The 16,932-nt window shown below is 43.4% G+C and overlaps 1 protein-coding gene across 1 annotated transcript; it reads left to right on the top strand.

Annotated features, from left to right (window-relative positions):
• The first annotated feature begins 1,836 nt into the window (after positions 1–1,836).
• On the top strand, positions 1,837–15,935 carry LOC126410660 (uncharacterized). The gene is made up of 4 exons (XM_050081116.1): positions 1,837–2,327; positions 13,729–13,807; positions 14,868–15,318; positions 15,730–15,935. The coding sequence occupies exons 1-4, from the start codon at positions 1,837–1,839 to the stop codon at positions 15,933–15,935; spliced, it is 1,227 nt and encodes a 408-aa protein (XP_049937073.1).
• Positions 15,936–16,932: the final 997 nt, after the last annotated feature.

The raw sequence follows: 16,932 nt of genomic DNA, 5'->3' as shown, positions 1-16,932 counted from the left end.
CAAAAAGGGCGGCACCAAGCCAACCAGACCTCCAACCAAGGAGGACCATAAGACACGGGCTTTCAGCCAGAGCCGTGAGCCCTTGCTGTCCGTGCACAGCAGAGTTGCGCTAAAACAGAATGAGAAGCCGGCTGCATTCAGCCAAGTCTATCTTGGACCGGAATGGTTGAAGTCGGCCGAGATGGGAGGGACAAATGCTCCCAAAGCTATGAGGAGAGCGGGCAGGACTTATGTCAGCGACAAACCAACGGGTATTAGAAGATCTTCCCCAAGCAAGGGGCGTTGGGCTGAAGAGATGTCAAGGACTGATGCCCCTTCCACCAAACCGGTAGCCCTCCTACCTTGGCATAAACACGCAGGCATCTTGGGAAGGGGACCTCCCGGAATGGTCCAACCCATTAACGAGAAGGCAGCCCATCACCATAAAGCCGGGTACGTCGGAAGGATACAAATCCCATGTTGGGCAGCCTGAAATGGTAAGAGTTACTCTTCGGTTGCCACCTTTTATGACCGACACAGATGGACCGGGTATAGGAGGCCTGAAAATCCATCCCAACAGCCACCTAGGGGGGAGCTAAACCGAGAGTTGCCTCCACATTGTAGGAGACTTCCTCCCGCGTGCACCAAGGGGCCTAACATTACTAAGAGCAGCCCGAAGGCTTCATCATCACGAGGTTTTCCATGTAAGGTGGGATTCTTGGCCTCACAAGAGAAAGGTGGAGATGAGTTGGACCAAGAGGCTAGGGCCGAACTCAGGACTGCCCACCACCACCTAGTGAAAGAGAGGACCGAGCCCAAGGTGGGGCTCATACCGCCTGCCATTCGAGAGGGACCCCAGTCACTTACGTGGGACAAGGCAAGCAAGAGGAATGGTTTTCCGCAGGCCGACAAGGGCAGGCAGCAACCAAGCTATTCTCCATTCCATCGTCGGTGCTTGACTCCCCTAGAACCGTTAAATCCTGATGAGAGAGGACCAAGCTCCCATGCTGGAGGGAAATGGGGACCAAGACGCCCATGTGGACATTCCCCTAGCCTCAAGAACAGATCAAGGGGAGAGGTTTCCTCCGAGCCTCCAACCGGATTTCCCAAGGGAGACGATAAAGATATACACAACCGGGGTGATGAGAGTGAGGACCGAAGTAGGCATCCCAGCAATGGAGATGGGGGCCTAATGCTACGGGGATACATACGTACCATGGGCGTGGTGTTGCTTGTGGATGGCAATCTCTCTTGTAACCTCATAAACCGCCAAGTTGCTCGATGGATTTGGGGAGGGGCAAGAGGACACTTCACTAGCAATAGGGAAGACGGAGGTGACATAAGGGAGCCCCTTTGTGCTGAATGTAAGGACATGGAAATCGAGATCCAAAGTTATAAGTTCCGGGCAGATCTATATGTATTTGTGGGGTGTGGACCCGATGTGGTCCTAGGTAGCCCTTGGCTGCGAACACTAAGGAATGTTGTCCTAAACCCAAGTGGCTTGACAATACGGTTCACCAAGGAAAAGGGGGATGAAGTAATCCTTTTTGCCTTTGGACATGGCAGCACTTCTAAGGGTGCCTTGGGTGAAGGGACGACCGACCATTACTTCCAAATGGCACCACCCAACGCGCAAGGTTGGGCACCACTTCCGCCCATCTCCCAACCACCACTTCTGCCTCATAGGGTCACAAATCAGCCATCAGACAAGGACAGTAGTTTCAGCCCCGACCGTTCATTTATGGGTCAAGCACATACTGCTTGGGATCCCGGCGGGGAAGGGCAATGCTCAAGGGACTTTCCGCGCGTCCGTAATAGGCAACGCCGTGGACATGGGCGAGAAAGAGAGAAGGCCCAATGACAGGGAGGTTACTTATGGTAGGAGCCTGCGGACAGGCTCCATCTAAGGGGGATGGATCTGACACGGCCCATCCGTCGGCGTCCAGGATGAGGGCCGCAGCCGGCACCGATAGGGCGGAAGGCCACCCACAGCCCACGGACGAGATGGGCCACGCGCCAGGAGGCGGGGGTGATGACCCTGGAGCAGATCAGAGGGAGGTTTCAAACCATAGGCAAGAGCCGGGCACAGCCCGAAAACCTACACGGGAGGTTAACCCCGCGGGCCGCCAGGAGGTGCATGCAGCTGAGGCAACCACCACGGGAGGTTTAGCCTCCCTCGCTCGGGCCAGGGCAGGTGCTGAAGGGACTGAGGGAGACGGCAGCACTGACGACTGCCGCCTGGCCGACCAGCGGCCAGGGCCGAGCGACGTCCGAGCGCTAGGCGGGCTGGCCGACGCCCCTGCGCGCGACCTACGAGGCGACGCGGCAACACTCAGCGAGAAGGCTCGGTAGCGACGGGCGCACCCCAGCCGAGAGGAGTTCCAGCGGGACACGGGTGTCATTTTGACGGGACACGTCCCTGCTGTGATGCCTGACACGACGAGGGGGTGCTGACACTGTATAGGGGGGACACTCAGCGAATAAACGGACACGGGTCCGAATTTGTGAGGCGGGTTGGCCCGTCACTTTTGTAGACCCGGATCCATGCGCAGTCTTATGGTTCCGGGCGCGGACTTTTTGGGGGATCCGGACTGGGGTCCGGATCCGAGTTTCTTGTATCGGATTTGGGACCCGGGTCTCTTAAAGACCCGGGGCGACTCGCCGCCCCCGACCCGGTTCGACGCCCACACCGCTTGCAAGACCCTCCGTTAGCCTCCCTGTTACCTACTCATCCTCCCTGCCATCACCGTTTCCAGAGAGGCCGGTTACTGTTCCATTGGTGTTCTCCCCCTCCGAGGGAGATTCTAGGCGATCAGGACCGCGGTCGGCTGCCTCCGGCATCCCTCCCGGCCGCGGGCTCCAACACTTAGCAAGAAGAGAAATAAGTAGGGACTGCACAAAAATGAAACACCAACTCAGCTACCTATTTACCAAATCTTGGAATCCAACATGCTCAAGTGCCCCCTCTGTTAATGAAGCATTCTTCCAAACATAAAGTTCATAAGGCTAATCAAAACTTTGCTAAGATAAAAATGTGAAGAAAAAGATCCCATAATTGAAAACAACAGATTTCTTGCTAGGTTAAGCTGACTTGCATGGGAAAATATAACATGGCTCTACAGTTTCCCCACATCCTAAACCCATGAATGTGTATCGTACGAGAGAACCTGAGAAAGCGAGAGACACCACCTTCAACTCTTAATGTAGTGCACCATCACTAGTTCCAGTTCCTACCTCCAGAAACCTAAAACTATTGAAAATAGATATGCACTTTTAAACAAAACAGCATGACTTAAACTCGCAGTTGACATGCCCCTTAGATGCGATGAAGCTGTCATCATAGATATTCAGCCAAGCAACCTACAACTTAAGCAATGTATGATATGCAATTCAAAAGACTATATGAGAATGCGACACAACCAACATACTCATGAACTTGATCAGATTTTATTTATTAAAAGAATCAAGTAAATACATTGAAAAATGAAAACCAAAGTACCAAATAACTAAGTCAACAAAGCTCCTAAACAAACCCATTTCACAATGAAAGTGAAAAATAAACATGACAAGCACTATGCTGGAAAACCAATAAAGCAGGCAATAAAAAGAAAAAATTGAACTACCATAAAATCAAACCAACAATGGGTCAACTCAACAAAACTAAAATACTCTATCTAAACTAGAATGTGATCCTCCTGAAAACAAATCAAACCAATGACCTTGACCTATGGTGGACATGTACCTTACTAAAGCATCTATTCGACTAACAAGACACGAAGAAACTGAGTACAAACCTGGTCTAAAACCATGAAGGACCCAGGGACATAAATCTCATGCTGCTTCGAAGGATGGAACTTTTCAAAAATATAAAAATTCAAAATCGACTAATTCTTTTGAAAAGAGATAAGAGGCCTTCCATGACAGACTCAACCATCTGGGTTATGTTGAATACACTTACCTCTCTTGAGGCAGAGTATATGATGGAAAATTCATCACACTCAGCATGAGTGCACAAACGGTTTGGTAATAAAATGGCAAATATCTTTCAAGACCACCGGGAATTGGTTAGTCATCCTATGCCTAGGAAGCCTACAAATATAACAAGAGATGTCAAGTTTTCACTTTGAAATAGTTCAAAAACGATAAATTAATTCATAAACAAGAGTGCTCGTGTTGTGCAAATAATATGGTCTTCATTTACCCATAGTACCATACAAGCATCAAGATTCATTTTACATCAATGTCGTCAAATCTATAGAAGGAATGTCATTCAATTTCAAAAATGTGAACATGAAGGAATCATCCTTGGCATCTTAGGTAATCAAAAAAAGAAGCAGATATTGACCCCAGCATTGCACATCTATGAAAGATTGTCACATTCAATTCCAGCGAGTTCAACCTTCATGTTTTTCATCTCTTGGCAAGCACTTTTTTTTTATGTTTTTTCTTCTTTTCTTTCTTTCTTTCCTTTGCATTTGCCTTTTTGGATTTTTGATTTTTTTCTTTTTCTTTTTTTTCAAGGCCGACCTTCACCTTTGAGGGTATACCTCACCACCCCAAAGGCTACTACGAAGCTCCACCGCCTTGGTGGTAATGTGTAGCTTTGCCACATGTCCCACCCGTTTCAGCTTACGGGCTTCGATGAGCCAAAGGTTCATAAGTCGTCATCTTCGCGGGACAGACATAAATCACCTATATGCCTACCCGGTACTCTCGATTAACGACTCAGAGGAACGACGACACAAGCCCCGAGCCCATCTCTCAACTCTCATTTTGCTACCTACCAAGATCTTACGAAGCATTATGGCTTTTCTCTCAAGATATTTTCCTGTTGAATCCTTGTAGATGCTTGATCATCAAAGTCGATAGCATTTTCTAGTCTTGACTTTCTCAACTTCATAAGATTTTTCCTTACTGCTCATATAAAAGAATTTTTCAGCTTTCCTCTTCCATTGATTGACAACAAAAACTTAAAATTTTCTCCTTTTACTTGAGAGGGTACTAAGAAAAACCAAAGGCATATACCATTGTGTGAGAAAACAATTTTAAAAATGCTTTTAAGCAAAATTTAAAATTTTCTCTTTATAAAAATTCATGACATCAAATGGTATATCAAAAGGAGGAAGGAACTATACTCCCTAAAGAGACGGCAAATTGAATAACAAGATAGGTTGGCTGGGTAGAAAAACAAACTTCACCAATACTCCCATAAGAGTAGTGTCTTCTATACACAAAAAGGTTAGATTAAGGGCGACAAGTTCCCATAAATGTCGGGTCCTCAACTGATTGCAAGTTTGGCAAATGGTTTGGGTTAAGCTCTTCACTTTCTTCAAGAAAGAACAAAATAAACCTGTTAGAATAACTTGTAATAGGGAACCGGGTCCGGATATGGACCCGGTCCCATGGGCATGGATACCGAGGCTGGCTCGGTACCCTAGGCGAGCTCTCTACCTCTCTCTCTTATAATCTCCACCTATTGTAAATTTGTTGATTAAGTGGATATAATTTTCTCTCTCCTAGGGTTGCGATTTTGCCCCTAGGTTAGAGCTTCTCCGTGGTTTTTGACCTCTTCTTGAGGTTTTCCACGTACATCGTGTGTTTCTTCTCTATTTCTCTCTTCCGTTCTATATTTCTACATGGTATCAGAGCCAGCGCGTGTGGAATTTTCTCTATGATCGTGTGTTTCCGCCGCTGCTGGTGTTTCTATTAGCCGTCGTCGTCGTTTTTTCGCCGCTGCTTCTCCTTGCGCCGCCATCACCGTCGCCTGTTCCAGCGCCGCCGCCGTCGTCTGTTCCAGCGTCACCGTTGTCGTCGCCGCCAGCGATTCTCCACCACCGTCGTCGCCGTCAAGTTTTTTTCACCGCCGCCAGTGATTCTTCCGCCTCTGCCGCCTCTTGTCTGTCGTCTCTGGTACTGGTGTCGCGTCTCCTTGTGCTGGGTATTGCGTCTCTTTGGTGCTTGTGATGGCAGAAGAGATGACTCCCAAGATAAATGTTGCCTTTGACACGGGCAGTAATACCAAGAGCGAGAACTTTCCTGTTCAAGTTACCTCCATCCGGCTAAACAAAGACAACTATCTCTCTTGGTCTGCTGCCCTAGAAATCGGGATAACCGCCTGTCCTATATTACTGGGGAGAAACCTGCGCCTTCTAAAACGGATCCACGATGGGCAACTTGGGCATTGGAAGATAGTCAAGTTAAAGTATGGATCATTAGTTCTGTGTCCGCCGATATTTAGCCTTTGATCTTGCGTAAGTCGACTGCATATGACATGTAGACTGTGCTTGCGCTGATGTATGGCCGTAAGAAGAGAGTATTGCGTACATACCAAATCAAACGTAGCATCTTCTCTCTTACACAGGGTGACTTGTCTGTAGCATCTTTCTTTGCAGCCCTGAAGACTAAATGGGAGGAACTAGACTACCATGTGAATGATGACTGGCATTGTGGTTCTGATCATTCCTTGTACTGGAAAAAGAATGGATGGACCAGACTTTTATTTTCCTTGGAGGCTTACATGATGAATTTGAATCCATTAGGAGCCAAATTCTCAATTGTGACGAGATCCCTAGGATTGAGGAGGTGTATGCCCGGGTGGAATCTGAGGAACAATGTCGCCAAGTTATGCATATTGACTCCAGCCATGGGAGTTCCCCCTCAGCGTTTGTTAGCCGTGCCTCAGGGACTGGGCAGCGTCCTGTTCGACGTTGTAGTCATTGTAACAAGTTTGGGCATTCTGTGGATTTCTGTTGGGATATTTATCCTGAGAAGAGACTTGTTCGTGGTCGTCCTCCTAGTCGGCGGGGTTCTTCTGTGCCTGATTATAGTCAGGGTAGTTCGTCAACTGTTGAAAAATCAAAGCTTTTCTCCGATCAAATCAAGGAATTGCAAGCTTATATCAGCCGGCTATCTACTACGCAAGAGGGAACTTCCACGTTCGAGGGAGCTAAGTTAGATCAAGCTCTTGTTGCCACAAGCGATCAAGGTAATTCCTCACTTGGTGATTGAATTGTTGACAGTGGGGCTATGCATCATATGACAGGGGATCCTAAGCTGTTTCAAGAATACAAATTGTCTTCAGGGCAGCAACGCGTGTCTATGGCTGAAGGGTCTTGTATTTCTGTGGCTGAAAAAGGGAGTTTGTCCTTGTTGAATAAATATCATCTTCATAATGCTCTTCATGTTCCCAATATTCCTGTGAACTTGTTATCTGTCAGCAGTATTACCAAAGAACTCAATTGTAATCTCATCTTTTCTGCTGATCATTGTTCCCTACAGGACTTGGTGACGGGGAAGAAGATTGGGATTGGTTCGATTATTGATGGACTCTACAGACTGCCCGTGCAAGTTGCGTCTCCCTTGATTTCAGCCACTAGTGGACAGTTGTCAAGCGTGGAAGACAGGTCTACCATTATGCGATGGCACGAGCGTCTTGGGCATCTCCCCTTCCAGTTGATCAAGAAGTTGTTTCCATTACTTCTGTTTCTATTGACTCTTTCACATGTGAAGTTTGTCAGTTGGCTAAACATGTCAGGGCTTCGTACCCTATTTCTTTTAATAAAACCACTCGTCTGTTTGCTTTGGTTCACTCTAATGTTTGGGGTCCTTCGGGAGTACCCACTTGTCGTGGTTTTCATTACTTTATGACTCTTATTGACGACTACTCCCGTTGTACGTTCGTGTACCTGTTGAAAGAATGTAGTGAAGTTCCTGTCATTGTCAAAAATTTTGTTGCATTTGTTGAGACCCAATTTCAGACATCTGTTCAGGCTTTTCGCACTGATAATGCTCAAGAGTATGTCTCCCAATCCCTAGATGACTTCTTGAGGAGCAAGGGTATTGTTCATGAGACGTCCTGCAGTTACACACCTCCCCAAAATGGCGTGGCTGAACGAAAAAATCACCATTTATAAGATGTCACCCGGGCTATTATGTTTCATAGACACGTTCCTAAGCGCTACTGGGGTGATGCTCTTCTCACTAGTGTCCACCTTATTAATCATATGCCTACTCGTGTGTTGAATAGCCGTTCCTCTTCTTCTGTTCTCATGCCCACTCATAACCCTTGGCCTCTTACTCCTCGGGTGTATTTGTTTTGTCCATGACCACAGTCCTACCCTCAAGAAGCTTGACCCTCGGTCTATCAAGGCTATCTTTTTGGGGTATTCCTCAACTCAGAAGGGATACAAATGTATTGATCCTGTCACTTCCAAAATTTATGTCTCCTGGGATGTTACCTTTCATGAACATGAGGCGTACTTTCCTGTGAATCCTCTTCAGGGGGAGTGTAAGGCAACAGTGTGAAAGGGTATTCTTCAAACTAGCTGATTCAGTTTATGGATTTCTTAGACTACAAGGTTAGTCACAGTGTGGCAGACACAGTCAGAGGTGATAGAGACAGTCATGTGGAAGGGGGCTCTGGGGATGAACAGTCCACTGCCCGTGATCATTTGTTTGGCCAGGTGTACACCAGGAAGAAGAAAGATGTGCTTGAAGATGTTGATGTAACCAATCCCAATCCTATGAGTTCCCCGAATGAACCAAGTCCACTAAATGAAGATCTTCCCATAGCCTTGCGCAAGGGAACCAGGCCATGTACTTCTCACCCCATTCAGAGATTTGTTTCATATGCAAAACTCAGTAAGGATTACAAATGCTTTATTACTTCCTTGTCTATGTCTGTGATTTCCAGGTGTATGGAAGATGCTAAAGAGGATCCTAAATGGCTACAGGCCATGACAGATGAGATGGATGCCTTGGCAAAGAACAACACTCCCAAGGGGACTCACTTAGTTGGTTCCAAGTGGGAGTTTAATGTGAAGTACGAACCTGATGGTACTGTGGAACGGTATAAGGCTCGCCTAGTGGCAAAGGGTTTCAGCCAAAAATATGGAAATGATTATCTTGAAACCTTTGCTCCTATTGCTAAACTGAAGACAGTGAGCGTCATCTTAGCACTAGCAGTGCAAAAGAAGTGGAGCATGGACCAGCTTGATGTCAAGAATGCATTCCTGAACGGCCATCTAGAGGAAGAGGTCTATATGAACATGCCTCCTGGGTATGCTCAAAGCGGAAAATGTTGTCATCTCAAGAAAGCCTTGTATGAACTAAAGCAATCTCCTAGAGCATGGTTTGAAAGACTGAGGGTAGTAATGAAGACTAATGGATACAAACATGGAAACGGTGATCACACCCTATTCATTAAGCAGAGAAATGGTCTGGTGAGCCTTCTTCTCGTATATGTTGATGATATGATTGTCACAGGTGACGATGAAGAAGAGAAAAGGAAGATGAAGGAGAGGTTAGCTGCTGAATTTGATCTTAAAGATCTGGGTAAATTAAGGTACTTTCTGGGAATAGAGATTGCTCGATCAGAGACATGACTTGTTATGAGCCAAAGGAAGTACACTCTGGATCTTCTAAAGGAGACAAGTAAACTGGGATAAAGACCCTTTCTAACTCCAATGGAGTCTGGTACAAAGATAAGTATCAAAACTGGAAATATCCTGGATGAGGAAGGAAAAGGACGATATCAGAGGCTGGTTGGTAAGCTTATTTATCTTACTCTTACTTGTCTTGATATTACTTATGCTGTAAATGTGTTGAGTCAGTTTATCCATGCTCCTACTGATTGTCACTGGAAAAGTGCAAAAATAGTGTTAGGGTACCTAAAGAATGACCTAGGGAAAGAGTTACTGTATACTTAGCAGGACCAACTGAATATTGAAGGATACTCTGATGCTGATTGGGTAGAGTACACAGATACTAGAAGGTCTACCACAGGTACTGTATCTTTCTGGGGGGTAACCTGATGGTATGGAGGAGTAAAAGGCAGGAAGTCTGCTCTAGATCCAGCGCTGAGGCCGAATACAGGGCAGTTGCTATGGGGGTTACAGAAATGTTATGGCTAAAGATTCTTCTAGCAGATATTGGGGTTGAAATGAAAGAGAAGATGAAGATGTATTGTGACAACAAGTTTGCGATTAACTTAGCTAATAATCCAGTTCTTCATGACAGAACCAAACATGTGGAGATAGATCGCCATTTCATACGGGAACGCATAGATTCAAAGGAATTGATCCTGCCTTATATGAAGTCTGAATATCAAGTTGCAGATGTCTTAACTAAAGCCCTATGTACATCTCAATTTGAAAAGAATGTTAGCAAGCTTGGCATGTTCGACATGTATGCCAAGCTTGAGGGGGAGTGCTAGAATAACTTGTAATAGGGAACCGGGTCCGGATATGGACCCGGTCCCATGGGCATGGATACCGAGGTTGGCTCGGTACCCTAGGCGAGCTCTCTACCTCTCTCTCTTATAATCTCCACCTATTGTAAATTTGTTGATTAAGTGGATATAATTTTCTCTCTCCTAGGGTTGCGGTTTTGCCCCAAGGTTAGAGCTTCTCCGTGGTTTTTCACCTCTTCTTGAGGTTTTCCACGTACATCGTGTGTTTCTTCTCTGTTTCTCTCTTACGTTGCATATTTCTACAAAACCAATCCTATACGGTGAATTTTCTAAAAACATCAGTTAAAGAATAATGACAACTATAGATTTGGACTTTTGGTAAAACTCCGAATGGTATGCCAAACTACAGACCATGCACCTTGCTAGATAGCACAAATAATATTTGCTAAAAAATAACCCTTTAAGCAATAAGACGAAAAAAAGATATGCATAAATCAAAGCAAAATCATCATACAAGTCTGCAGTTCAAATTATAATACCTAAGCATTCAGTCTGTAATCAATGCGCAAGAAGGTACAGATGCCGCATTAGTTATAAACCATATAGAATCTAAATTCTACTTGTCTTACAAACCAAAAAATAACTTTGAGATAATTGGAAAGCAAGCACCCAAAAACAAGACCGGTAAATCAATCAACCAGCCTAATATAACCATTGAAATACAAGTTACCACGATTAGCAGTCAATGTTTACACAAATCAGTGCCAAAACAATTCAAGAGTCCATTACAAAAGCATAAAAAAGCTCTCGACCATAGATTGCTAGATTGCTCAATAGATTACCAGCTGCCGGCCGAATAGCGCCGGTTCGAGATGATGCTGAACTGCGTCATGCTGAAACTGAGCCTCGTGGTGATGGTGCCTATGAAATTGGACCTTCGCTTGGAGCTCTGGTTCGCGGGAAGAAAGGCGAATGAGTACCTATGAAGAAGAGGGGAGCTCGGATGAAACAGTTTGCATTGCAGGAGAAGAAGAAGAAGAGGGAAGCGACACGTCGAGAAGGAAAGGGAGAGACAGTAGCGGTGGGCGAGTGCTTCGTCGAGAGAGAGCTGGGACGGGAAAGCATTTCTCTAAAGAAGGTTTTTCTGAAACCCTCTTCCTCAAGGCGACGTACCTCGACGCAGAAACTCTCCGCCACAAGGCGGAGGGTCTTCAAAAAAATCCTCCACCTCGAAGAGAAAGTCTCAAAGAAACTCTTTGAACCCCTCCGCCTCGAGGCATAGGATTTGCAGAGGAAACCCTTTGCCTCAAGGCAGAGGGTTTTCTCTGAACTCTGAAACCCTCCGCTTGAGAGGGTTTCCTCTGTTTCCAGAATCCCTCCGCCTCGAAGCAGAAGGTTGGTAGCGTTAAGAGAGAGAAAGAGAGAGAGACCTCCTACAGTTACCATGGTGGGTGGTCGTCGGCTATTCGCTCCGGCGATGCTCCGGTGAGTCGCTGGTTGCCGGAGCCACCCCAGACAGTAGTTAACTCAGTCTGTGAGAGATCAGAGAGGCCTCGAAAGACCGAGATGTGAGAGAGAAATTGACGTTGGAAATGAGAAAAGAAAGCGATGAAAAGTATCTCTTCAAAAGATGACCGTTGCGATACTTTTTTTTTTGGTTTCCAAATTTAATTCAGCAATTAATGGAAAAAACTACAAAAAGAAAGGAAAGGCTCCCATATGTATTATAACATTAGCGTGCCTGCAACGATTTAACCACTCTTCTCATTTGTTTTTTCATTAAAAATTAATGAAAATGGATCGAAGTCCAACGGCAAATTAAGGACAAGATTCCAGTTTGTTTATTATACACCTTATTAGTGATGATCTTCTTAACTTGAGTCCATATTTGAGAGTCTTCAATCGGTTTTTGAGATTAGGAGTAAAAGACTGATTAATTAGTTGTTGTTTGATTTATAACTGTTCAATTGGAGACACGTGCTTATATATCTATCATATCAATTGAAAGGAAAACTGAAAGAAAAATAAAGCTTACGTAGTGTCACCAAAGATACTGCTCTTGCATTCATAGTTCCTGCATTGAATCACCACGTATGGATCCATCTTCCCTGATTAACCAATTAATTAATCATTTAACATCCAAATCTACAAATCAGAAACCCAAGAAAGAAAAGAAAATCCAAATACAAAGAAAAGAGAGAGAGTACCATTATCCAGAAAAAAGGGGGTCAGATAAAAGCAGTGCACATGGAGTGAATAACAAAGGGGAACAGGTGAAATGAGATTGTTGTCTCCTTCATTTCTTGTGAAGCAGTAAAATATGCATGTGAAGTCCCTTCGTCCCCTCTATGTGAGATAGAGAGAAAGACACTACAAAGAAGACAGAAAAGGAAATGATGGTCACCAAGGAATTCGGTGTTGTGGATGCCCTTTGCATCGACCAATAACAATTCCAGGATCCGCGAACCATGTTTTCTCCTTCTTCTTCTTCTTGTCTGCCTCTGGCCTCTGTGCGTGATGCATCGAATGCTGAACGTGTACATATCTTTATGTACATCCATCTATCTATTCTACCTCTTTGATTCCATAGTCATCAAGATTAGAAAAGGGGCCGGATTGTGGCAGTCTGGTCAAGATAACCATTTTCTTCTTCTCACTGTATGAAATCATAAGATTGTCCACGTTTCAAGGACTATACAATCATAAACCATATCAAGATCCAATAACAATTGGGTCCAAATTGCATTGGGTTAGGGCATGAATTTTATGTTACTACATTGGACTTTAGGTGCCAAGAGAGCTAGTTATCATAACCTTTCTGGAATCCTATGTTTGCGGAAAAAGGCACACAAATCATAATCTACCGATACAAACACACGGAAGGGAACTACATGCTTTCAAGATCATAAGTCGCACTATTCAGGCCTAATGCCCGACTACAGGAACTCGCTTCTTAAGTAAACACCAAGCATCCTACGGGATGGTAAGAACTGATAGGTCCAACACCCGTGAAAAAGATGGCTGCCTTTTGTGGGAGGAATACGACCTTAGCACTCGATCCAAATGTCTCCTCGTAGAGGGTTTGACACCTGCATTCATTTATTATTTGCAGGTGTTTTCTACAAGAGAGATTTACTCATTACATCATAGATATGATAAACATATGGTGTGGCTGGATGAATTCGGATGTTCTGGCTGCTTGTATCACCATTTCCCCTAAAGCTGTCTTTGTACTCTGGCTGTCTGATGATTCATTATGGAACACAGACTTTTTGTTTTTTCAGTTGAATGTAGAGTATCAGATTAGTTAGTCATGAATCTCTTTGTTGTAACATATGCAGTTAAAAGTGCTACATGGGCCTAGGTGGCAGACATCAAAAAGGGCCTAGGTAGGGCGTAATCACCAGAAAAAGGAGGAAAAGACAGAGAAAATAATGAAAGTGGGAATTTTGAAAAAACTCCACTGGAATCAATATTTTAGAAGATAAATGAACCAAGAGAGATTTACTTCTTACCCACTAAGACCAAAAAGAGTACTATTTTGTGTTTGGATTGCCTAGGCGCCTCACCCTGGGGCTTTTGGATGTCTCTGCCGAGCTTCCCCAGTTGATCAGGCGTCCTGGTCTTAAGACATGGAAGGTTAGAATCTCTGCCTTCATGTGCACCACATAATTGTCCTTTTATGAGCAACAAAAATGTTCTTCTACTTCTGTACAGCTGAAACCCAAATTTACTGCAGTTATTTTTTCATTAACTGAACTTAGTTTAGTTTCTGCTAGCGTTTGTCAACACAAAGTTTTTGTTTTGACAAAATGAACAAGATATTCTTTGTTGGGTGGAAAAGATACAGTAAACAAGACTGTAGTCGCTGTTAATTGATTATTTATTCAAAACATATTTTTAAGAAGGTGCTGAATTTATTTTATTATGCCTGGAAAGAGCATGTAGTAATTTGGAATGCATTTGCAACTAGGCAATGTATGTCCAGGACCCAGTGTGTGTCCCCTTAGAAAGCATGCTTTGCTAATTTAGAGGCTTCAAGTATTTCAGCAAATATATTGCCAATCATTTAGAAGCAGATTTTCTACACATAGAAGCTTTCTCTCCCTGAATGACTGAATTACAAGACATCCATTGCTTCAAATTTGAATTCAATCTCTTTCAACACCTCACGAGCACCATGCACTTTAGGACTCCATTTGCTAACTTCATGAATAACTTCATTACCTTCACCAACACCACACCTAAAGAAGTAAGTATTTTATCAAAATGTAAGCTGCTACCCTGTACAGGTGAATGGTTCACTGTTCATTCAAAAACAAAATAATTGCACTTTGGAATTTGTCTTAATAGTGTTCTTTTATCATGTGTAGATTTCCATTTGTTGGGTGTATAGTCTGGTAATAATTGGTGTTGCCATCTAGAAAAGGGAATGTTCTGTCGTAATACTTTTATGTAATAGACTCAGGAGTGAGGACTAAGCTATTTAATTTGCCTTTGACAAGGATCGGCCACTTTCCTTTTTAATGATTCCTGAGCTTACCATGTCTCATTGTCTGTCTCTGACATAAACATTATTGAATCATGTTTTATGATTGTACCCAGCTTCAAGCATTTCTTAATTTGTATTCTTATGGTAGCTTTACTTGGAAATGTCAAAACATCAATTAATTTATGAATGCTGATACTAACAATGCAGGTGTGGGATAAGGGTTGCTGGCTGACTTCTTACGAAGAAGTTCCTTCTAACAGAAAGGCAGTGATAGTGCCCAGCATGTTCCCTTCAGGTCAAGCTGGGGAGCCAAGGGAAGCATCTGCTTTTGGTGAAGAAGAGATATCAGTCAATGTGAATGAGCTAGAAACTGATACCTCTTTGCAGAAGCAATGTCAAATTGATGAAAACTTCGATGAAAACTTCCCTCTTGAAAGAGGTAACTGTGATGTGGGTGACGGCATTGCTTCGAGTAAGACTTGTGAGGAAAATGAGACAGAAAAGTTTTGCTCTCAATCCATAACTCCAAGAAATCCAAAACCTAAAGCAAAAGAAGTTTCGAACTTTCCTTTGGAACGATGTATGAGAATTTTGCCACATGACCAAAATGGAGGAGCCTTTTCAATTGCTGTCCTCCAAAAAATTTCTCATTCAAGAGGTATCCTAGACTGTTTAATTGCTTGCTGTATTTCCTTTTTTTACTGAAGTTTTTCCTTATTCTTCTTCCTCTTGTTATGTTGAGTTAGCTTAAGTTGTAGACCATGGATGAATAGGACCCAACAAAAGACTACATCATATGTTAGAAATAGAATTATCCTGCTTCATGAGATCCTTTCTTGTTTGACATCAGCATTTATCTTTGTTCATTTCTTTTTTAACATACTGTTCTGACTTTAGCATTTTCCTGTTGGATTTTCTGTACTGTATGTCATTATCAACATTAAATTGCCAAGTAATACACCTTAGTTTTTTATCAACTTCATTAGAAGTAAATGCTTCACTAAGTGCTTACTTGCTACTAATTGAAGATATAATCTAAATGCCTGTTTATCTTTAATTTCTGCTACAGACAGGCCAAGTAAGCAAGTAGGTTATACGGATGAAAGTGGCAAGACTGGAGGGCCAGCAAAGGAGGTCAATGAGGCATCATGCACGGGTAATACAAGCATAATTGTTAATGCACCAAGTGATGATAATGGTGATTTAGCTGAGGGAAGTGTGGCCTCAGATTCTTTGGATGAACAGGGAATTTGGTTCAGAAGCAGACCACTTTAGAATTTGGTTCAGAAGCAGACCACTCTGAGCTCTGTCCAGAAGGCAATGAGATGGAGAAGGCTGAAGAATGTGAGGATGGCATGACTGACTTGAACAGGGAGGGAGTTGGGAGAGGAAAGTTGCAGATCCACGGAAAATGGGAGGAGTCGATCCTGTTGTATTCTTCATGGATGATAACATAATTAATAATTTAAGAAACTTTTATGGCATTGATGAATCATTGCCCCTTCATGGACATCTTGTAACTCGAAATGATGATGTCCACCATGTGAAAAGGATATACTATATATCAAAGTCCGTTCATGATGTCATCAGGTTGAATTTTTGTGTTGGTCAGCAGCTAAAGATAAGATCTCTTGGATTGAAAACTTTTGTAAGTTCCTCCCTTTTCATCATTTTTTTTTTCGTTTTTGCCTGTATAGAAGTAACTGTTGTTTGTCCTAGTCATTTCTCCAAGTGACCTTGTAGAGGAACTTTAGGATTGAAATCAATTTATTCCTTTCTTTAGTTTGTATCTGAACTTGCTAAAATTACAGGTGGTTGCAAAAACTGGTTTCCTGTTCTCATGAAATAGATGCAGTTCTTACTCGACTTGATTTTATTGCCTCCAGATGTCACCATATTGAAGAACAATATTTTCACATTGACTGTATATGGCATTTCTTGTGTTCAATACATTGGACGATCATGTAGTTATTTGCTATTCATGTTAATGATAGTGCATGTTTGTTTGGTAGTTCCTTCTCAAATATTATTGTAAGTACTTCATGGTTTAGCTTGGTCATAAGAAATGAAATGTTATTATGTACACTGTAGTAATATATGTTTGCAATATGCTGGAAGCTTGATTGATGGGTTTTAGGTCATCAATTTGATATTCTGATGAGAAAAATCCTAAAAAGAGGAGTGCCTTCAAATTTTTGTGCTCCTGCTCTGCTAAATTATAGCTTTCCAGTAGCTCCTCTCTCTCACTCGTCTGCAAGTCATCTATTTGCTG

The sequence above is a fragment of the Nymphaea colorata genome, chromosome 13, assembly GCF_008831285.2.
Source record: "Nymphaea colorata isolate Beijing-Zhang1983 chromosome 13, ASM883128v2, whole genome shotgun sequence".
Taxonomy (NCBI): domain Eukaryota; kingdom Viridiplantae; phylum Streptophyta; class Magnoliopsida; order Nymphaeales; family Nymphaeaceae; genus Nymphaea; species Nymphaea colorata.
Note: the sequence above shows the minus strand (reverse complement) of the source record. Positions and strands in the feature narration are given on the sequence as shown.